The sequence below is a fragment of the Citrus clementina genome, unplaced genomic scaffold (genome assembly GCF_000493195.1).
Source record: "Citrus clementina cultivar Clemenules unplaced genomic scaffold, Citrus_clementina_v1.0 scaffold_5, whole genome shotgun sequence".
Classification (NCBI taxonomy): Eukaryota; Viridiplantae; Streptophyta; class Magnoliopsida; order Sapindales; family Rutaceae; genus Citrus; species Citrus x clementina.
In genome coordinates, this window is record NW_006262201.1 from 2,524,538 (window position 1) to 2,547,714 (window position 23,177).

The following is a 23,177-nucleotide window of genomic DNA, read 5'->3' on the forward strand; positions in this document are numbered from 1 at the left end:
GTCTATTTTTCGGCTATTTTAAACGAATTTTATGACAACATTAGCCCCTAAATAGTTGCTATTGACAAAATGACATTCAACTGAACATGGCCTGAGAACCTGGATAAGGAGCTTCCATGTTCTTCAAATTAGAAAAGATATCTTCTAACTTCTGGTGAACCTTAATCGAAACTGAAGTTGCTTTTGTTTCTGGTTTGATAATATGCTGCTAATGTATTTATGTACGAGTCTTCTTATAGTACAGTGTTGTATGCAATACAGCCCATTCAACAGTAAAAAGGAAACTTGAAATTAAAAATTATTTTTAATGTAGAAAAAATAAAATAAAACTGAAAAAATTCAGGAAATTTTGTAAATATTTAACACAAACAATATTCGAGTGAAAAAAATATTTTTAATTTCAACAAAAGTTAAAAAAAAATTAAAATAAGCATGCTCGACTCTTTTGGTTAAATGTCTATATATCAGGTGACATTCCAAGTTAATTTCACATATACCTAATTTTGATTAAACTTTCTCACTAATTGGTTTGCTTATCTCCACTTTCCGATCCACTAGTTTTATTTTTAATATTCCCACTAAACTCGTTAATTACTAATCTTTTTCAAATTATTTTTTCTCTATTATTGTAACTTCAAATCCTTATAAATTACGTATTGGAGACATGGATACAATGTTTTGACATAGTAGACTTTTGGCTTGTCTGGAGAAATTTAGGGTAGATTTTTATGCACTAAGGCTCTATTTACTATTGAGATTTTGGAACTTTTAAGCCACACTAGAAATTTTGTATTGTTTTGAATGAGTTGTAGTCTTTGATATGTGATTGGTATTAATCAGGTGTTGTGTTTACAATAGTTAAAGGCATATTGAATCAAAACCCACTTCTAAGGGCTTGATTGAGTGATTTTTAAGTAGGTTTCTAGTTTGCTAGCCACTCAAGTTCAAATATTGGAACCACAAAACTTTATAGGCAAGTGAGAGAACTTATGTCCTAAAAGTTGAGGGGTTCATATCGAGTTTTACTACCAATAAAAGTTGGTGTTAATACTTTAAATTTCCTCCTATTGATGGATAGGGGTACTTAGGGGTTTACATTCCCTCCTATTAATAGACAGGGGTTATTAGGAATATTAAAAAAAAAGTTCAAATATTGAAAAAATAGGTATGGGTTATAAAATGCATAATATAAAGACACAAAATCAAGATAAAAAATTAAAAATTTAGAACCATGAGAGCGTGACTTGTAAGTTTCAAAGAAGCATGTGCAAATATATGCATTATCGATGCCCATTAGGAGTGAACATTAACATCAGATTAACTCGAACTGAACCTAAAATTTATTTTGAGTTCAATTTGATTATGGTTGAAGCTTCCAACTGAGTTCAAAACTTAAAAATGATTGGGTTGTATTTCTGTTCGAATTTAACCCCAAAAGACTAATCAATCCAATAGAGTTAAGTAAGCAAATTAAGAAAAAAAAATCCCAAAAAATTAAAACTAACCCTAACTAAAATATTCGACCGCGGCCTCCTCGTTTTCTTTGCTATTACTATAATTTTTTTTAACCAATTTTCACATTCATCAACATAGGCTGACACATTTTGTAGAAAATAAAATTAAATAAAAATACAAGCTCACGAAATTCCTTTTCCGATGTGGGAATCTATCTACACCTTTCACGTGCCTTTTTTTTTTTTTTTTGGTGGTGGGGGATTCACTTGCTTTTGTTTGCATTGCCTTATTGGATAAAAGTTTGTAGAACATCGTCTGTTTGGTTAAAGCCGAGCATGAGTGAAGAAAAATTAAAAATAAATAATTTCCCATTAATTTACAACAAGTATTAATAAAGTGCATGAGAAAAGACACCAAGATATGCCTTTTTTTAAATGAAAATAAATGTGTTAATTAGTCAATTTAAATGGTATGACATTTTGAAATGATAGAAGCGATCTAAAGTTTAAATCTTACTCACACTTAATTTAGGGTTGGGGATCAATTGACGTAATATATAATAACAAATTCGAAAGACAATTAAAAATTAAAAGAAAATAAAAAAGTGCTTTCTTTTTTATGATGGTAATTTGTTTAGATGGTGAAAACTCTTAAGAGTGGTATTATCAATACATAGTTTCGAGCATTGCCAACGTGCATAATATTTAATTTCCTTTATATAGTTATATCTCAACTAACATTTAAACAGAAGTAAGTTGTAAAAAAAATGAACCATTGAGATTTGAGAGAACGAAAAACTAAAAAAAAAGTTAAAAAATTACATCTCAATAAATTTACTTGAGAACTACTTTACTGATTAGTGAAGAGAAAACACAAAGAATAATGATGTATCTCAATTAATAGGAAAGTTTTTGTATTTTTCGTTTATTCAAGAATCACGAAACTTTATTTAAACTTGTTATTTCATTGATAATATATTAATATTGAACAATTAATGTAGGCGACAATCCTTTCCAATTATGCCCATATATTAATTAACGACCACCAAAAAGTTCAAGGATACTATAGTAATTTAAGTCAACAATTTCTGTGCTTGAAATCAGCCAATCAAACTCACTTTAGAATAAAATGAGAAATCAAAATCACATTCTCCAATTCTACGATTTCAATTCATTTTGTTTTTTCAACTGAAGAATTGGTTGTATCTCGTTTTATTTTTTTATAAAGATAAATATAAAATATAAATGACGAGGAGACTGTAAAAGTAAAATTAAAAGAAGAGCACGAGTTTTATTGAAAATGACTCTTTTCATCATTTTGCTGGAGTCCATGTATCTACATATAAACTAAAGAAGCACATTTGTTTGTATTAGCTTTTTTATTATAATAAGTCATTTGTCAATGAACTTATATCAATTTTTACGAAAATAATAGGTGTGTGTTAGTTTATTCAAATGGCAAAACCTCTTGGGATAGAGCTTGTAATTTAGTGGCTCATGAATTATCTAAATTGACACTACCGAAGCCAAATTATTGTATTTGGTTAAAAAAGCTCCTACTATGCTTCAACTTTATTATCCTCTGATGTTTATTAATAAATAACAATTTTATTGAAAAAAAAAGAACTTTTGAAATGATACAAAAGATTTAGGATATGAATCTCACTCGAATTTAACTTGAGGTTGGCATTGTTAACATAATATTTGAAGATAGATTTTTTAAAAAAAATAAAAAATTTTTGGTTCAAACTAGTTAGTTTTAACTCATAGTGAGATTTAAACAAAAGCAGAATAATAAATCTTGATATCCTGACTCATGAATAACGTATAGATAAGATAATAAAATCTATTGTATTGAAAATAAGAAGTCTGAAGTTTGAATTTCGCTCACATAAGTAGTACGAGAATCAAATTATTGTTAGATTAAATTAATTAAAAAAATCTGATATCCAAAAAAAATATCAACAAAAATGAAATAAAAGAAAATTGAAGAGAAAAACCATTGAGAGAACGAAAAATTAACACTAGAAAATTTCTATAACTAATTGTATTAGTGTGCGCAAACTGCACTTATTAAAACATGGTTATTTCATTTTCGTGGATAATCATTTTGACACCGGTCAAATTTAAAAGTTTTAAAAAATATGGGCGATTTTTCTTTCCAGCTATGCCCATTAACTAATAAAAGAACCGCCGAAACGGTTCGGGGATAATATAGTAATTTAAACTAACAGTTTCTGTGCTTCAAATCATCATATCAAACTCACACCTCACAAAAGCAGAGAAATCAAACGGTTTCCGACTCTACGCTTTAATTTCAGCTTCATTTCTTCAACTGAAGAATCGGTCGTCTCTCATTTTTTATTTATTATATAAAGATAAATATCTAAATTTAAATGCGAGAAGAGCGGACGAGGAATACGATTACTTGTTCAAAGTGGTATTAATCGGCGATTCGGGAGTCGGCAAATCGAACTTACTCTCCCGATTTACTCGTAACGAGTTCTGTTTGGAGTCCAAATCAACTATTGGCGTCGAATTCGCCACCCGCACTCTTTCAAGTAACTAACTTTTCCTTTTTCACTTCTCTTCATTTTTATTAGTTAATTAAGATCCAGTTAATTTAATTAATTTTATTTAATCTTTTAAATAAAGTTCTATATTGGGCTAACTTAGATTCATGTGAAGTTGAAGTGATTTACTTTCGATCTCTTTTTCGTCCTATGTTTATTTGTACTTACTATTACTTTTTTTTTGGGTTTAAATTTTCGTTTTTGAAGTGTTTACTGAATAAATTTCTGAGCTTTATTTGTGTATGCTGATTGATTTGTGATTTTAATTTTGTGACTTTTTTTTTGGAATTTAAATTTGAATGCTTTTTAAGTTGAATCTGAATGTGTTGGGCTGCGATTTAATTAAGTCATCTGTGAGCGCCAAATTGTGATAGCTATATATTGGGGTGAAAATTTGGGATTTAAAGTTATGTATTTAAGATGCAGTTAATTCGCAAGTGAAAATTATGGGCCGGCAGATTTTGTCATTGGAAGACTGTTCTCCACATGTTGAAGTTAGTGATGCAAGTTGAAACCAATCTGTTTACGCTTGGGGTTTCATGTCTTGAATCAAGGCTGTGACTTGGGGTGGGTTGAAAGTATTATAGCTTTAGCTATTCCTGAAGTGATCTGTTTAGACTCACCGTGATGAGACCGAGTGCTGTACAGTAAAATGAAAGGAAGTTGGAAAATATTTACTTAGCATTTCGCGTTACTAATGTTGAACTAATAAAACCTAGCCCCTATCCTAGTGAATTTATGTTAAAAAGCTATGCACGCATTAAGTTAGTGCGAGAGTCTGCTGAAGCATATGTCAGCTGTGTGTTTGGAGCTGAGTATTCTTCATTCCACATTTTGGGTTTTGGTTGACCTCCAGCATGACTCAACCCACTTGACTTAAAAGCCCTAGAGTTACATTCTACCCATGATATTTGAGTTTATCAAGTCACCATATTTTAATACTTCTCTGGAAAACAAATATATATGTTAAATCAGGTAGGAAAAATAAAAAGTTAATTATTGAGTTGTAATGGTGCAACTAAGGTTTTGAAACATTAAGATCTTTAGCCATTATGTTACTATCCCGTAGTTATTTAAGTTACAAGAGATAGTAAAAAATAACATCATATTTTAATTACTTACACTAATCCTACAAGTGCTGATGGTCTAAAGTTGCTGCTGCTTGCACTGAATCAGTGGTCATGGGCCAGCCAAGGTTAGGTGAGGCCAACTCATTAGCTCGTGAAACTTAAAGAAGTCTTAGGTTTGGAAAAGATGGGGCACAGGTTACAAAATTTTTTTGAGTTTTGGATTGAAGGAACAAAATTATTGATGTCTAGCTCACAATACTTGAAGTCACTCTGTGCTTCATCATGTAAAATGGATTGAATTGCTGTAAGATCAGGTCAAATTAAAATGTTTAAACTCATTTATAAGAAACGAATTCTCAATTGGACCAGCCTTTCACAGAAGCTGATATCACAGAAGCTTTGAGTCAGATGCATCCAACGAAAGCCCCTGGCCAGCAGTATTTTTCTAAAAGCTTTGGAATTCAGTAAGCGAAGGAGTTATAGCCACTTGTCTGCACATCCTCAATGATGGAGGTAATATTGCTCCTTTGAATTATACATACATTGCTTTAATCCCCAAGATAGCAAAGCCTAGGACTATGATGGAGTATAGACCAATCAGCTTACGTAATGTAATTTATAGGATCATTGCAAAGACTATAGCGAATGGGCTGAAGCTAATCTTAGATCATGTTATTTCACCAACTCAGAGTGATGTTGTGCCAAATAGGCTCATAACTGATAATATAATTATTGGGCATGAGTGTTTTCATAAGATTAGGCATTGCAAAAATAAAAAGCATGGTCTAGTGGTTTTGAAATTAGACATTAGCAAAGCATATGACATGGTGGAGTGGAGTTTTTAAGATGCACTATGGAAAGGTTGGTTTTTCTCACAAATGGGTGGAACTGGTCATGAGATGCATATCTACACCATCTTTTTCTGTGCTGATCAATGAGGTAGCAAAAGGCCTTATCCAGCCTCAAAGAGGCTTAAGACAAGGCTGCCCACTCTTTCCATATTTGTTCATTATTTGTGCTGAGGTTTTCACAAATCTTTTGAAGCAAGCTGAATCGAACCAGCTGATTCATTGATTAAAATTCAGTAGGGACCTGTCTATTACTCATCTTCTGTTTGCAGATGATAGTTTGATTTTCACAAGAGCCATTAAAGAAGATTGTATGAACCTGAAGCAACTCTTTGATTGTTATGCTGCTGCCTCAGGCCAGATTTTTAATTTCAAAAAGTCCTCCATGTTCTTCAGCGATAATGCCAAGCAAGAGCAGATAGCTACAATTAAGGATATATTTCAACTTCAAGTGGTTTCAAGACATGAAATGTATCTTGGACTACCTTCAATGGTGGGAAGAAATAAGACCAGCTTCTTCAACGATATCAAGCTCAGAATTATAAACAAAATCTCCAATTGGCAAGTAAAATTTTTCTTGTGTGGATGGAAGGAGATGCCTATAAACGCAGTAGCTCAAGCAGTGCCTGCTTACGCCATGAGTATTTTTAAACTTCCTTTAGGGCTATGTGAGGATATGCAGAAGGCCATTGCTGGGTTTTGGTGGGGAAGTTCAAGGAATCATAGGTCTATTCACCGGTTCAAGTGGGAAAGAATGTGTCTAGCTAAGAAGAGGGGTGGCTTAGGTTTCCGAGACTTGTCTAGTTTCAACCAAGCGCTTGTGGCAAAACAGAGTTGGAGGATCATTCAAGCGCCAGAATCGCTCATAGCTAGGGTGATGAAGGCAAGATATTTCAGACATTCGGATATTATGGAGGCACAAATTAGCTCAAACCCCTCTTATATATGGAGGAGCATCCTGTGGGGGCGAAATGTTATTCATAAGGGTCCTAGATGGAGAATCGGAGATGGAAAGCAGGTGAAAGAGTATCAAAGTTGCTGGTTACCAAGACCTGTAACGTCCAAACCAATATGTCCTACAAGTCTCCCTTTGGAGACTATGGTTTCAGAGTTGATTGATGAGGACCACTGCTGGAAAGATCTTGTAATAATAAGACAACATTTTCATCAAGAAGATGCTGCCCAGATACTTCAGATCCCTCTGCCAAGACAACCAAGATCAAACCAAGTTTTGTGGCTTTACAACAAAAAAGGTTACTACTCAGTCAAGAGTGGGTATCAACTAGCTCTACAAATGAAGTTCCCAACCAAGCCTAGCAGTTCAGAGGAAGGCAAAAGTGCATGGAACTCAATTTGGTATTTACAAATTCCAGAGAAAGTGAAGATATTTATGTAGAGGGCTGCAAATGACATGCTGCCCATAGCAGAGAATTTATGGAAGAAAAGAGTATAACAAGCCCCCTGGTGTCAGAGATGCAGGGGTTATGGAGAGTCTATCTTCCACACATTGTTTGAATGTAAAGCCTCGCGGAAAATTTGGAAGCTCACATCTTTTGAAGATGAAGTGAAAGCCCCAAAATGTAAAGATGTCCTAAGCTTGCTGTTGGCTTTGGCTGAAGGACGAAGCAAGACTGAAATGGAGCTGATAGTTGCTTTGTGCTGGAGGGAGCATATGGCACTCAAGGAATCTTTTTATTTTCAAAAGCAAAAAGGAAGATTCTCAATTATCAGTAGCTGGAGTTGAGGCAATTGTTCAGTCTTATAAAAGAATTCAAATGCCGCATATGCAAGCAATATCATATCAAAGTTCTGAATCCCAGAAGCATTGGAAGTGTCCCCCTGCAGGTTGGTTCAAGGTGAATGTTGATGCAGCTATAAAGTTAGACCAACAAAGAGTAGGTCTGGGCATTGTAATCAGAAATTCAGAAGGCAAACTTATAGCAGCAGCCTTAAAGCCAACAAAATGGCTTGATAAAGTGGATTATGCAGAAGCTGAAGCAACTAAGTTCGGGCTGGAAGTAGCTGAAAACGCCGGATGTTCACCTTTGATTGTTGAGACTGATTCACAGGTAGTAGCAGATTTAGTCTTAGCTAGAAAAATAACAAAAGCTGAGATTTTTTGGATTGTATCCGAGGTCCAAGAGATGTGAAGAGATTAAAACATGTCAAGTTACAGCACACACTAAGAACTTGTAATGGTTTTGCTCACGCACTTACTAAGTTAGCTTTAGACTATTCTGATTTTGTAATATGGGTGGATAGCATACCAGCCCATCTTTTGTATCTATTCACAGAGTTGAATGATTGAAAGTAATACTTTCATTTAAAAAAAAAACATACAAGGATCTAATTATAAATATATAATCCAAGAAAACAGTAATAATAATGAATCTCGTAAACAATAATTAAATAATAGCAATAATAAGTGGACAGAGCTAAGCCACTCGGCCTTTGGCCGAGTTGGAGAGCAGCAGTTCGAACCCCCACAATGTATTGTGGGGGTATTTTCTTCCTCAATTAAATTTGAGTGAAGGCAGTCTGTTTCATTGTCCCAGTGTGAGGAGTAGATATCCCTCGAATATTTGAGAGGGTTAAAATTTGGGCAGTGCTCTATTAGCATTGATGTATGTTGGTCTCAGTTATAGTCTGATTTGTAAATATCAGTTATATTCTCATGTAATATGAGTTGTAATATGAGCAATAGTCTCATGTAATTAAAAAAAAAAAGTGGATAAAGCTATGAGTTGTAATATGAGCAATAGTCTCATGTAATAAAAAAAAAAAAGTGGACAAAGCTAAGTTCCAGAGGAGTTATAGTCTTATTTATAAATATCAATTATATTTTCATGTAATATGAGCAATAGTGTAATAAAAAAAAAAAAAAAAAAGTGGACAAAGCTAAGTTCCAGAGGTGAAATAGGAAATTCTCCCGCACGACACAGCACAAACTTACTTTACCTTTCATTTTCTTTTCTCTTTCTCGCCCTCCAAACAGAGCAAAAGGACTGTCGCAAGATTCTTCACTTCCATCCAAAATCATGAGCAACGAATAGTGAGCCTCCCTGTTTCCTTCCTTTTTTTGATATTAACATTGTTAACATCTACTCATTTTAATTTGACAATACTTCAATTTTTTTTATTTTTTTGCCTTTTCATTTTTTTTTTGTTGAAGCAATTATCTGTTCAAGCTGTTGCTTATCGGAGACTCGTCCGTCGGAAAGTCCTGCCTGCTGCTCCGATTTGCTGTCTGTTGACTTTTCCTTTCCCTTCTTATTTTCTTTTTTTTATATTAATTACTTCCTATTTTAGCTTTTTGTTCTCTGAATTTGTGTTATTAAAATGATAATTTAGATGATTAATAATTGTTATTCTTGTAAATTTCAGTTTTCATTACGCTAATTGTTAGTTTTTAGGTTTATTAATGTAATTTTTTTTTAATTTTTCAGGATGATTCTTATGTCACAGCTACATCAGTACCATTGGAGTTGATTTTGTGAGTCTCTCTTCTATATATATGTATATATGTATGTATAAGTTATAATATGAGTCTATGTTCGTGTATGTATGTATGTGTATGCATATGTGGAAAGAAATGTTGGCAGACTTCAGCATTTTACTTTTTTTTTTATTTTGGCAGAAAATAAGAACTGTGGAGCTGGATGGGAAGACGATCAAACTGCAGATTGTGAGTCAAAATTTCCCTTTATCTTGTATTGAGAGAAATTCGATTTGTCTTATTTAGTGAAGGTTATGTTCAAGAACCTTGTCTTATTTTCTTTGTTTGAAGAGTGATATGTTGAAATGAGTGTATTTGTCTTATAAACATCATTTAGGTAATGTCTGATGTTTGATTGTTTTTCATCTGTTTAGTGGGACACTGCTGGACAGGAGCGATTCAGGACTATAACTAGCAGTTATTACCGAGGAGCCCATGGAATCATAGTAAGGAGCCTTCCCGCTTCTTGGTTTAAATCAGAAAGTTTGTGATTTACATGTGACATCTTAACAACATTGTACTTTTCAAAAAAAAAAATAAACAACATTGTATGTGTTTATTAACTTATTTTTCATCTTTCGTTAAGCAGTACATTTTCCAATAAATCTGTATACAAGATGATGTAGTCCAAGAATGGGAGCGATAATATGATGCAAATTGTCTAATAAATTCTTATGACATATGATGTTGTCGGAAGTAAAAGTCTTGCAATGCTCTCTTTTAAGAAAGAATAAGTGGTAATTTTGTTTTTCCAATTTTTTAATTGAGCAACTGTGTGAGATTAATTAAATGTGTTGGGATTTCAACAGATTGTCTATGATGTAACTGAGATGGAGAGCTTCAATAATGTCAAGCAGTGGTTGAATGAGATTGACAGATACGCAAATGACAGTGTATGCAAACTTCTAGTTGGGAACAAATGCGATTTAGTTGAGAACAAGGTTGTGGACACACAGACAGCCAAGGTATATTCGTGACTTCTGTCGCCTGAACTTTGAATATAATTTTAAACTCTTCTCAAGTGCATTTGCTTGATAAGTTTCTGCATACCCAGGACACTCAAACTTTGGACAGTTTGTATCTCGAGCTGGAATCTTTTTTGTCAATACGACTTGTTAAAATAAGGATTATTATCGTTTGAATCCTTCAAGAATTGCAATAAATCTAAAGTCCGTAAAAAATATGATTTCATCATTTTACTATTATATCCAGACAAAATCCATTATTTTACTACATTTTATGTAGCACGGATAGTTGACCTGTTGGCTGACTGATAAAATATCAATTTTGCACTTTATATTAATTCTTTTTTGGTTAAAAAATAACACACAAAGTATTACAATATTATAAATTCAAAATAGAAAGTAGCTACAAATAATTCCTATTAGCCTATTAATATAATATTTGATACCTCTATTTGTGTTATTTTTTTCCAAGGGTGAAATTGGTATTTTTTTTGTACTAACGGAAATGTAGTAAAATGATAAGTTTTGTAAAGATATAGTAGTAAAATGATAGACTAAAATACTTCTGTAGTTGTTTGATATATTGTAATTCTTAAAGTAGTCAATTGATAATATTCCCTAAAATAAATGTTCGTAATATGTTCTCATTTTAATGCAACTGATTGTTTAATAAAATTGTATTTCTTTGTTAATCTTTTATCATGTGCATGCTCAGTGAGAATTTGACTTACTAGCACACAAGTTTGACTCTTCATGTAAATGTCCCTTGTATCATATCCTTCAATGTTGAGTGTGTTTCCAATAAAATTGAGTAGGGGAATCCTTAAATACCTTTTCCTTTTTTCCAAGGGCTGTGCCAAATTGCTCTAAGTGATTATCAATGGATAATGAAAATAAATTTTTTATTAAAGCAATTTTTTCCTTAAAGGGTGACTAATAGTACCCCCTTTTTGGAAAAGAAAGTCAGAACATGCCCAAAGAGAATCATTTATATTCCTCTAATGTATTTTCTAATTTGTTTCGAGCCTTGAATGTCCGTTTTGGTGCGTATTCTCATTCCATGTCGAATCTTATCCATATGGACAACCCCAATTACAAAATGGATCTATTGAAGTTCATATGAGGTTTGTGCTTTAGATTTAGACCTCCCCCCCCAACTTACCTGTCTTTCACTTACCTGTTTGCATGCATGCCCATGTGCACACTTGCAAGATAATACACGGTCACGCGTACTTGTGCTTTGGTTGAGCTATTGGCTGCTAACCCTCTGTAATTCAGTTTGAAACTTGCCACCCTTAGTGCTTTGCTCAAATGGTTGGTTAGGGTGGATCGTTTTCCTGGTCTCTTTCCAAGGTTATCTAAAGGGATTTGGCAGTCTGATTCTTTAGGGAATATCATTGCATAAGATATCTACTGTTTGTCAATGAATAATTTCTATTAATTAGTTATCTATATAAATTGGTAAATTTTAACTGCATAATTTGCATTCAATAAGATTTTATAAGAATCTTATTTTCAACTCATGACTTAGACTCATGTGATATGTTGAGCATTAAGCTACAAGATCTGCACATCAAAGTGCTTCACTATGTTAAGGAGAAAGCATCTTTTTCTGTTCTTCATGTGATTTAAAGTTTCCAAGGTACTTATCCTATAAAATATCTTTCAAGACTTTGGAAATGCTTTTATGTATGACTGAGAGAAACTTGTTGGGTTTTTTTTAGCAACAGACGGAGTTATGGACTTTGTGTTGACTTGTTATTGATTAAGACAGTACATCGGCTGATCTATTGGCATCAAGCAGCAGATGCAGAAATTATGGGTGGCATATCATTGTATCCAAATAACGTACTACATTGATTTTTCTGACTTTCTGTTGGTCTCCGAGTGAAATGCAGGCATTTGCAGATGAACTGGGGATTCCTTTCCTGGAGATGAGTGCCAAAGATGCAATCAATGTGGAGCAGGCTTTCTTGACCATGGCTGGCGAGATTAAGAAAAAGTAAAATCACTTAACTCTTTCCTTCTTGCCTTGTGATTGATTCTGTGATCCATTGCCTATTTGCAAATGCTGACTGTTCTTATTCAATAATCACCATTATTGCTGGTTATATGCACTGTGATGAAAATTCTGCAATGAGTAACTTTTTACCTAATGTTTTCTGTTGGAACAAATTACTCTGGTAGAAAAGCCCTACAGGGTTTGAGAAAACCCATGATGTGACGATTGTGAGCATTTTAGAGACCGTGTAGGGGTTTATTTATGACTATAAAATGGTAAGATTGTTTCTAGTTTTGGTTTGTAGTTCATAAAAGGATTCAAAATTTGACATCTGTCTAAATCAGATTAATAACATGATAATGTACATATGCAAGATGTGAGGAATTGTTTTATCTCACCCCTGAACTTTAAGAAATTGAAACATTATCATTCAAAATATTTAACATTTCCAGAATTGATAGTTGTCTATTTGAGCAGTGACCGGTGGTTATCATGAACTGATGTGTGGTTGTGGTGTCAAATCTTGGTGAAACCTGTTGTCATCTGCCGGTTAACATAGCTAGTCTCTGAAATAATTTCTTGATTCACTAATTATGAGTTCAAATTTGATGCAGAATGGGCAACCAGCCTACTGCAAACAAATCTTCTGGAACAGTTCAGATGAAGGGACAGCCAATCCAGCAAAACAGCAACTGCTGTGGTTCGCAGAGCATGTTATTTTACTACTACATGTTAGCTGACTGATTGTAGACAGTTTTAACTATGTTGACTGCATTATCTTAGGAATCTTTTAATATGTCAAATATTTATTTCCTGCTTTAAGTTCTTTCCGTTTATAACAAATTTAATTTCTTGCTTCATTGCATTCCAAATTCCTGTCAATTTACGAGGGAAAAAGAAAAGAGAGACGAAATCAGAGAAAATGGTCAAATTTGTTAGGGGGAGAGAGCTGTTCAAGTAGTTTCTGTTCTTGTTTATCGTCGTGACCCTCTTGTAGCTTGTCTATGACCTGGAAGTCCGGTCATATCGGATGGGTAAAGTTACCAAAACGGCATCATTTTGGGTGAAATATCATATTTATGTAACACTTTTGATAATGTTTTTGTGCAACAAAAAAATGTTCGCGGTACCCTTTTCACATTGTGTAGCGCATGATCGGATGAGAGCAGTCTGGATTCTGGCATCACAAGCTAATGCTTTGATTTGCTTAGTTTTTTTTTTTTTTTTGTTTCTGATATTTTCTTGGCATTGGGTGGCATATTGTTTCTCTTTTGAGTTTCCCTTTTTTTTTTTTTTTGTTATGGAATTTAGAGATAATGTACATGTATGAAGATGACGTAATAAAGTTATTTGATGCTGCTTGTATGAAGATAGTGTACATGTATGAAGATGACATAATTAATTTGACTTCCATTATATTAATTATGTCCAATCATGCTTCTTTAATAAAGAACGCCGGAGCATTTAAATGTATACAACATACCAAATTAATTACAAAATGATCTTTGACAAAGTCTGACCGGTCAACTATCCATCAGATTCTGTAATGTGTTACCGTTGAACTCTCATATCAAGTTTGGATAGACAGCGCTTTGGCTAACAATGAGATATATGCGAGCATCAAAGCTCCTTTCTCTGTTTTAATGGTGTTTCTCTTTGTGGTTGTTGAGCTCTTATCTCTGTTTTAATGGTGTTTCTTTTTGTGGTTGTTGGACAAACTGTAATGTGAATTTCTATTTAATGGGTATCCTAATACTTTTAGTTAGTTTGGAATTGTTGATTTATATATGACGTTCAGTATCCAAAATTCAGATAATGATAACCTTTAGTACTCTTGTCATATTACCTTTCGTGTTGGTGTTAGTATCTTAATTATGTACCCAATGATAAGGACAATATATACCTAATTTGAAACTTCTATAATTTTACATATATAGATGCAAATTCATTTTTAAGAGTGCATTTAATCAAGCAGTCCATGTGTTTATACTGAGTAATTGGTTCAATATCAATACAATACTATTTTAAGTAACATGTGGCATATTCTAATTCCAGTGAGCTTCCAACTCATATTCCCAATTCAAAAGAAAAGTTTTCAATTTTCTCCAGAACGTTCTACAAAACGTTTCTTCTAGTCTCTACACTGTGCTAGAATTTTCTCTAAGTTTCTTTTGCAAAGACTTTTAAAGAACTATCCAGATACTGAGCTATAATCCAGTCTAAGCGTATATATCTCTCTATATTTCACCTCCCTCCATTTCACTAGAAGATCAACAAACACTTAGCTTTGAAACAAACACTCTAAAAAAGCTAGCTTAGCTACCCAGATGGCGAAATCAAGAATTCTTGCAATGACAATGTCGTTTCTTGTTATGGCTGCAACATTGATTATCATGGCATCACAAGCAAACACTCTGATGTCGTACACACGATCACCTTTCTTTGACGTGATATTTGCAATGACAGAAGATCCTTTCCGGGTTCTTGAACAAACCCCTCTAACAATCCCAAAAAGAGTTGATCATCATCAAACTCTAGCCCTGGCGAGAGCAGACTGGATGGAGCACCAACAGCACACGTGATCACGCTCGACATTCCAGGGATGAAGAAAGATGAAGTGAAGATTGAAGTTGAAGAGAACAAGGTACTCAGAGTGAGTGGGGAGAGGAAGAGTGATGATTATTATAAGGAGGGAGTTGAAGGAGAGAAAAGGCACAGAGCTGAGAGCACTTTTGGCAAGTTTTGGAGGCAGTTCAGGATGCCTATGAGTGCTGCCTTGGAACATGTTAAGGCTCATTCGGAAAATGGTGTTCTAAGGATCACAGTGCCAAAGCTTGCTGAGGAGAAGAGGAGGCAGCCTAAGGTTATTAGCATTAATGAAGAGCTTGCAGGTAATTCTTTCGGTGAAGATATTAAGGCCACCAAGGCCCAAATGTGATTGATTAAAGAAAGAAGTGCTTGCTTCACTTGATATGCTATTTGTTTATGATCTTTTCTTAGTTTTGTTGTGGGATGTTTCTCTCTGAACGTTTTGTTTATTGTATTTTGATGGGTTTTTTAAGATGGTTTGCATGTACTAACAACAATAAAAGTGTTTTTTTATAAATCCGTGTCCTAAGTTTGTAAAAGAAATTAATATGCTTGGTTGTTAATAAAAAAATAAAAATAAAAAGCCTTTTTCTTTGGCGTATATTATGCATTTTAAGAAATTTTTTTTTTCACACTCCAATTCATAAAGATATTCTTCTTCTGTCATATTAATGTGTCAGTTTTGATGAATCCAAATATTCAATAACTGATCAATTATATTTATAAATATTAATAGCGATGGCACATAAATAATTAATTCAAGAACTCGCCCAAAGTGCATTAATTTGAAGAGTATAAATAACATTGCAATACAGTTCAGCCCTTACGTGTTTAATTAGCAATTAAAAACTACTTTATATTGTAAAACACCATTAAAAGAAGATTTGCCAAAGTCTGATTGAAGAGAATATACACGCACACATGTATATAACCGTACAGCAGAAGGATCAATAAAAGAAAATGAAGTTTCAACAGCTGAATAATGCAAAATCATTTTTTAAAAAAGTATTTTATTGTTTAATTAAAAAATTCGAAAACCCATTCGCCTTATATATATGATAAAGACTCACCGACACCGAACCATATTAATTTAAATTAGTTTTCAACTGAGATTTGAATTTTAAAATTATATACACAAACACGCCCATTTTTTTTAAAATACTAATAGTAAAATATTTCATTTTTCATCTATTACAACAAGAGGTATAATCGCAAAAGTGAAAAATATTTCATTTAACAAGTCCCAATATTGTCCTCCATCCTTTCTGCACTTCTCTGCTATCAACGGACAACTCCAGATCCATAATCGCAAAAGTGAGGAAGGCAGTCATCATCTGTTCAATTATCAAAAAATCCTTTTACCATCCATTTTTTTTTTTGAGAAAAGAAGTGGTTTTCATTCATTCAAAGAGTTAAATAACTCCATAACTTCTGAAGGGTACAAGTCTACCCATACAAAAGTTTTACCTTTCTCTAAAGCTAGCTGCTATAGAGTGAGTAATAACATTACATGATCTTGGTGTTTGCTGGATTTTCCATGCATTGAAGCCTTTCAAGCTACTTTGCATTTCTGCAACTAACCATTGAATCTTTGTTCTGCTGCTCTTCCTGTTGTTGACAAAATCTACTGCCTCCTGGGAATCCGATTCTACAATGACTCTTGCCAAACCTTTCTCTATAGCTACACTCAGGCCCCAATTCATTGCCTCAGCTTCTGCAAATGTTACATCACTGTGAAGCTTTGTACTCTTGACAGCAGCTGCGATAACATCTTTGTTTGCATCCCTTATGATTATCCCCAAGCTTACTCGGTGCTCCTCTCGGTTTATGGCAGCATCTACGTTAATTTTAACCCAACCTGAGGGTGGAGGGCTCCAACATGTTTGAGTTGTCATCTGGTCCCCAGCCTTGAGAATTCTTCTTGGAGCTTGAATCCTTTTGAAAGAATCAACAACTGCCTCTGCTTTGGCTGCTGTTATGCAAGGCTCATCTCTTTTTCCCCGAACAAAACATGATTTCTTGCACTCCAAATTACCCAACACAGAGCTATTACCAGATCAGCATTGTTTTTACCCATTCTTCTCACTGCTTCATGGACAAAACTGAGGATGTCTTGGTGAGCTATATTTCCAATATCAACTGCAAATTTGGTGGTTTTCCATACTGTACGGGCTAATTTGCACTCCATCAGGGCATGGGCAGTTGTTTCCATCTTAGTTCCACATAGTTGGCAGGTTGGCTGTGGTAATAGTTTCCTCTTCCACAAGATCTCAGTGGTTGGGAGCAAATTTTTTGTTGCCCTCCATACAAAAATCTTAATTTTTTCTGGTAAAGACAAGGTCCAAATGACTGACCATTGGTTTGTCTTTTGATTTGAGCAGCTCGGGATGTCCGGGAATTTCTCTCTCAATGCCACCTGATATCCACTCTTCACAGAGTAGATCCCTTTTTTATCGTAGTGCCAAACTATTTGATCCTCCATGGGTCGGTTGGGGAGGGGAATTCTTAAAATCATCTCGGCATCTTCTTTTTCAAAGTGTTGATTAATCAAGCCTTCATTCCACTGGTTAGCAGCATTAATCAAATCTGAGACTTTTGAATCGATGGGTAGAGATGGAGAGGAAACTGGTTTGAAGGTTGTGGGCCTTGGCATCCAGTTTCCTTTATAAACCTTGACTTGCTCTCCATTCCCGATCCTCCATCTGATCCCTTTGTGAATCACTTGTCTCCCCCACAAAATACTCCTCCATATGAATGAAGGCTTACTTCCCAGCCTTGCATTTAAGAACTGACCGTTCTTGAAATACCTAGCTTGCAGGACTCTAGCCACCAGAGAGTTAGGAAATTGAATAATTCTCCAACTTTGCTTAGCTACTAGCACCTGGTTAAAGCTTGCAAAGTCTCATAATCCCAGCCCTCCTCTTTGCTTGGCTTGGCTTAATTTCTCCCATTTTGCCCAGTGAATCCCTTTTTTTTCCTTATTGCTGCTCCACCAAAATTTGGCTATTACTTGTTAGATATCATTACAAGTACTTAAGGGGAGTTTGAAGACACTCATTGCGTATGCCGGAACCGCCTGAGCCACTGCCTTGATAAGAACTTCTTTGCCCCCGCATGAGAAGAATTTATGCTGCCAATTGGTGATTTTGCTGGACACTCTCAGCTCGTGTTTCCGCTAAAAAACATGGAGGATTTGTCGTAATTGAAGAGCTGGCCTGATGCAGCTACATAGGCCTCAAATATCCTTTTCAGATGCAAAAAATTTGCTTCTGAGGCATTTGTGAAGATGAGACTATCATCGGCAAACAATAAGTGGGATATGATGATATCTTTGCTGAATTTCAGACCATGGATTAGGCTTTTTTCTTTAGCTCTTTTACCATCCATTTGAACATACACAAACACGCCCAATTTGAAAAAAAAAATAGTAATTATAAAATATTTCAATCGTCCACTGTTCAGTCACCAAAAACCAATTTACCATCCATTTCAACGCCTAATTTGAAAAAAGAAAATACTAATAATAAAATATTACAGTCGTCCATCCTTTCACAAATCAAAAATATCACCAAAAACCAATTAACCAGCTATTTCAACATAAGGTATATGGGTTGACAAGTCCCAATATTGTGCTCCATCCTTTCTGCACTTCTCTGCTATCAACGGACATCTCCAGATCCATAATTGCAAAAGTGAGGAAGGCAGGCCCTTCTCCGGAAAGTATTTGAGCTTGGGACAATCCTCGAGATACAATTCAGTGAGGTTTTGAAGATCAACAATTGAAGAAGATAAGCGTTCCAGATTTGAAAATTTATAAATGCTCAGAGATGTTAGAGAGGCAGGAAGAGGAAGCGCGGTCCCTAATCTTTTGTCCTCTAGTGGAAATGACACCATGTCGTCATCACATCCTTCGATTGTAAGATGTCGCAGAGAGGAGAATCTGTGAAATCCCCGGCCCCGCTCAATCATTGACTTCCAAATCTCCATATTACCCCAAATACGAAGTGACTGAAGGTTGGTGGGAAGGCCATCTTCTTCAAGGCTTGGAAGCTCACCTCCTTTTCCTATTGTTAGTTTTTGAAGAGAGGTCAGATTGTGCAATCCCTTGGGTAAGGCCTCTAGTCTCTTGCAATCAAGTATCGTCAGCCTCGTGAGTTTCGCACAAGGCAACCCCCCTTCGGGAAAGGACACCAGATTTCCACAAATCTGTATACTAATCTCTCGAAGCCGGTGGAGTTTATGTAAACCACTCGGTAAAATTTTGAGATTTTCACAATAAGCAATGTAGATATCTTCAAGAGATGTGTTGTTGTCCAACCTTTCTGCTATTGACTCCAGCTTTGAACATCCACAAACACGAAGGGACTTAAGAGACAGAGGTAGATTGCCAACTTCAAGGGACTCAAGCGTGGCAGGTAACTCGTTTTTTGAAAATATACATGTCAGTGATGGACAATAGCGAATATTCAAGTCCTCGAGAAGAGATGAGGTGTACCTTCCACTGCTGCTGCTACACTGGATGCCCTCTTCCACTGTCAAAGTCCTTATATTATCACAATTCTGGATGTCCAACATCTTAAGGCTCGGTGCTAGCTGGACTCTAGCAATATATGTCAACGAATAGCAATATGAAATCCTCAAGATCTCGAGAGATGAATTGGTGTCGCATATCCATGCCTCTGGTAACGATTTCAGTGCATCACATTCTCTAATCTGAATTATCTTCAACTTGGAAGGCAGACCAACCTCAGGAAAGGAAACAAGGGAACTGCAGTTGTAGATTTCTATATCTCTCAAGGAACTGAGGCTGAACGATGATTGTGGCAGCTTCACAAGGCCTTCGCAATAACTCAATCTTAGATATTCAAGTCTGCATGACAACTCGCAGAGCTGCTGTTGTTGGTCTTTCTCTTCCTCCGCGACCAAGGATTGAAGTTTGGGACAACTTGTAATCGTCAGTCTTTTGAGAGAGCAAATGTCCTGCAGTAATTCGTTATGGCTCTTCCATATACATGTTTCATTTTGAATATTATTTATCTTCAATTCTTCCAGTTTTGGTATTCGCGACTTCAATGGCCCTGCGAGAAACACTTGATTTGATGTATCTCTACAAACCACTGAATTCTGTGAGCCGAGAAGATCAGTTGCACTTCTCCAAACAACCTTTTTACATCCACCAATATGCAAGTTGCAAAGAGCTGGAAGACTCGTAACTGAAACTGACAATTCTTCACATCCTTCAATTACAAGCATCTCCAATGCAGCAAGGTGCTCTGGAAATGTTCCTTGCAGTTTAGAACACCTTATAATGCGAAGCTCTCTCAATTTAGGAAACCCTTCAACTCCCTGACCAGATCTAAGAGGAATCCAGTCTTCCCATTCTCGCATGTTTTCAAAATGAAGAGTCTCCAAGCATGGAAAATGAATCGGAGAATCATTCCCATAGAACTCTGAACCCAAACTCTTTACTCTACTCATTCCACGTACTTCAAGATGCTTTAGAGAGGGTAGTTGCCCGACTGACGGCAGGGTAGTACACACGCCGCAATCTTCAAATTTTAAGGTCGCTAAATTTGAGAATGAGGAATCTCCCAACCAAGTTGGAAATTCTTTACCTCCATAGCCACTGACACAAAATTGTTCCAGATTTTCATGAGGTTTTAGCATGTCGAGCACATCCTTTTCAGTTTCTGCCTCCCTCGAAGACAAACCATTGGTACTCAGTGTCCATCGAAACATTAACACTTTAAGATTCTTCTTTCCATCCAATTGAGCCTCCTTCGCATCACCAATGTCTTTAACGTTCTCCAATTTTGAAATGTTAAGTGTCCCACGAAGATGCGTCAACAATTTTAGCTCTCGTATCCCGGAACCACTGTCTTTTCCCACAACAAAATTACACAGAGTCTGAAGGCAAGTCAACTTACCAATTCCTAGTGGCATCTCCTCCAACGAATCTGTATTTGAATTATTGAGATGATGCAATTTGATGAGATTTCCCATGTCTGCACACAACTTCTTCAGTCGCCGACAGCCCTCCAACAGAAGCGTGTGCAAATTGTAAAGCGTGTTGACTGATTCGGGCAGAGTTATAATGCCAGTTCCCGATAAGTTAAGGTACCTTAAATACCTCAAATCACCGATTGTATCTGGCAGCTCGGAGACGTAATATCGATGCAAAGAGAAGACCCTCAACCGTTGGAGTTTGAACAACTTAGGAAGAATGCTACGAGCCAAGTATCCAGACAGAAAGCCATTTGACAGCCTTACTGGTAAAAAGGTTCGCAAATGTTGGATATCGTACAAGTCCTCAAACCTTTTAACGCCATCATATTCTCCAAAAATGTACGATAGATGACGAAGATTTTTGGAAAAACTTTGTTGCTTGTTAACTTCCGAGGTATACTCCATTGTGAAGTATATTTCCCCCGCAGCCCATTGAGCAAGGTCGCTGATAAGATCGTGCATCACAAATCGTGATGCATCGTTGCTTGATTGCTGGAAAAAAGATCTTGAGTGCAGCTCCTTAAAGATCTTACGACCGAAATCGTCACAGGAATTCCCACTCCCTTTGTGATCCAAGAAACCCGAAGCACACCATAATAAAATTATCTCCTCCTCTTCAAATTCATAATCCTTTGGAAACAATGAGCAGTATGCAAAGCATTGTTTCAAAGGTGCCGAAAGATAATAGTAGCTCACTGCAAGGGCTGGTATAATGCCACATCTCTCTTCTGGTAATTCCCATATCTTGCTATTGAGCACATCTTCCCACTCACTTCTGTCATGATTCCCACGCAAAAGTCCTCCAAGTGTTTGGGCTGCCAAGGGCAAGCCATCGCATTTGGTCACTATCTTCTTGCCGATTTCCTCCAGTGACTTATGTGAACTGAAATCTCTCGTCCCCAATGAATGTTGAACGAATACAGCTAGACAATCATTATCTGACAACTTCTTTAATTGATAAGCCGGAACAGTACCCATAATTTTAGCAACCTCTTGATTGCGAGTAGTGACAATAATTTTACTTCCCGGTGCGCCAACTTCAAAGGGACGTCTGAGTTTATCCCAATCATCGTAATTCCGGTTCCACACGTCATCTAAAACAAGCAAAAATTTCTTTCCAGATAGTTGCTTATTCAGTTTCTCTTGAAGTGAATTCAATTTGAGATTATCTACGTTCTGGTCAGCAACAATGGATGTTAAGATTGTTTTTGTGAGCCTGATAACGTCGAAATCATCAGAGACACAAGTCCATGCCTTGAGATCAAAATGATCCAGCACTTGCTTATCATTGTAGACAAGCTGAGCAAGAGTGGTTTTGCCCAGCCCGCCCATACCTATGATAGGAATTACAGAGAATTCACCATCGTTGCTTAAATCATCCCTCAACAGCAGTTCTACAACATCCTTCTTTTCTGTTTCTCTGCCATATACTTTGGCTTCCTTCACCAAAGAAGTTGTCTCTCGCCTTTGCCTGTCTTTTATGGTCCTCCCACCTGAACTTACGTTCAAACCCAGCGAATCCTTCTGAGTTACAATTTCTTGAAATCTGCCGTCGATCTCTTTGATTTTGGACATTATGGCGTAATCGAACTGAATCGATTGTGGAGCAAAAGTGGTGCAGCAAGTGGGAATGAGCTTCCGAAACTTACTTGTTCTTGTACGACTGCTACTGGGTTGATCAAGAGCAGCAGCAGGTTCTCCATTTCCAAGCAGCAACTTCCTCCGGAAAACCTCAGTTTGAAACTCATCCAACAGGTCCTCAACATCATAAGCCAAGTTCTGAAGCTTGCCAAGCCACTTCTTCACAAACCGATTAGTCGTCTTCTTCTCCTCAGCATCATCAAGCACCGCCTTGATCATCTCCAACATATTCTCCCACTTTATTAGATCGGCCTGGATTTGCTCTTGGCGTGCAAACAACCGAATCCCCTCTGAAGCTAACTTATTGACCAGCAAATCAACGGACGCCGTAAGGATTGCCTCTCCGATGAATGACATTTTTTTTTTTTTGTTTTGCAAAGAAAGAAACAGAATTTTGAGTTTTGAAAAGCAAAATGAGAAAATTGAACGGGTCAAGCAAAATGCGCGTAACAAGTCTTCCGCTTGTTGTTTATTCCAATAAAGTGAAAATAAAAACAGAGCCCACCACCCATTGATAATTTAGCAATTCACCA

General features: G+C 35.8%; 2 protein-coding genes and 2 pseudogenes across 2 annotated transcripts; 2 read left to right on the plus strand and 2 right to left on the minus strand.

Annotated features, from left to right (window-relative positions):
* Positions 1-8,940: 8,940 nt before the first annotated feature.
* Positions 8,941-13,268, plus strand: LOC112098350 (annotated as a pseudogene).
* A 1,384-nt stretch (positions 13,269-14,652) lies between these two features.
* Positions 14,653-15,346, plus strand: LOC112098351 (annotated as a pseudogene).
* Positions 15,347-16,460: 1,114 nt separating this feature from the next.
* Positions 16,461-17,209, minus strand: LOC112097702. The gene is made up of 2 exons (XM_024183062.1): positions 17,084-17,209; positions 16,461-17,021 (listed from the first exon to the last, which is right to left on the minus strand). The coding sequence occupies exons 1-2, from the start codon at positions 17,207-17,209 to the stop codon at positions 16,461-16,463; spliced, it is 687 nt and encodes a 228-aa protein (XP_024038830.1).
* Positions 17,210-18,440: 1,231 nt separating this feature from the next.
* Positions 18,441-23,012, minus strand: LOC112098349 (putative disease resistance RPP13-like protein 1). Its single transcript, XM_024184451.1, has one exon. The coding sequence runs from the start codon at positions 22,999-23,001 to the stop codon at positions 18,577-18,579; it is 4,425 nt and encodes a 1,474-aa protein (XP_024040219.1). The 5' UTR covers positions 23,002-23,012; the 3' UTR covers positions 18,441-18,576.
* Between the last annotated feature and the right edge of the window lie 165 nt (positions 23,013-23,177).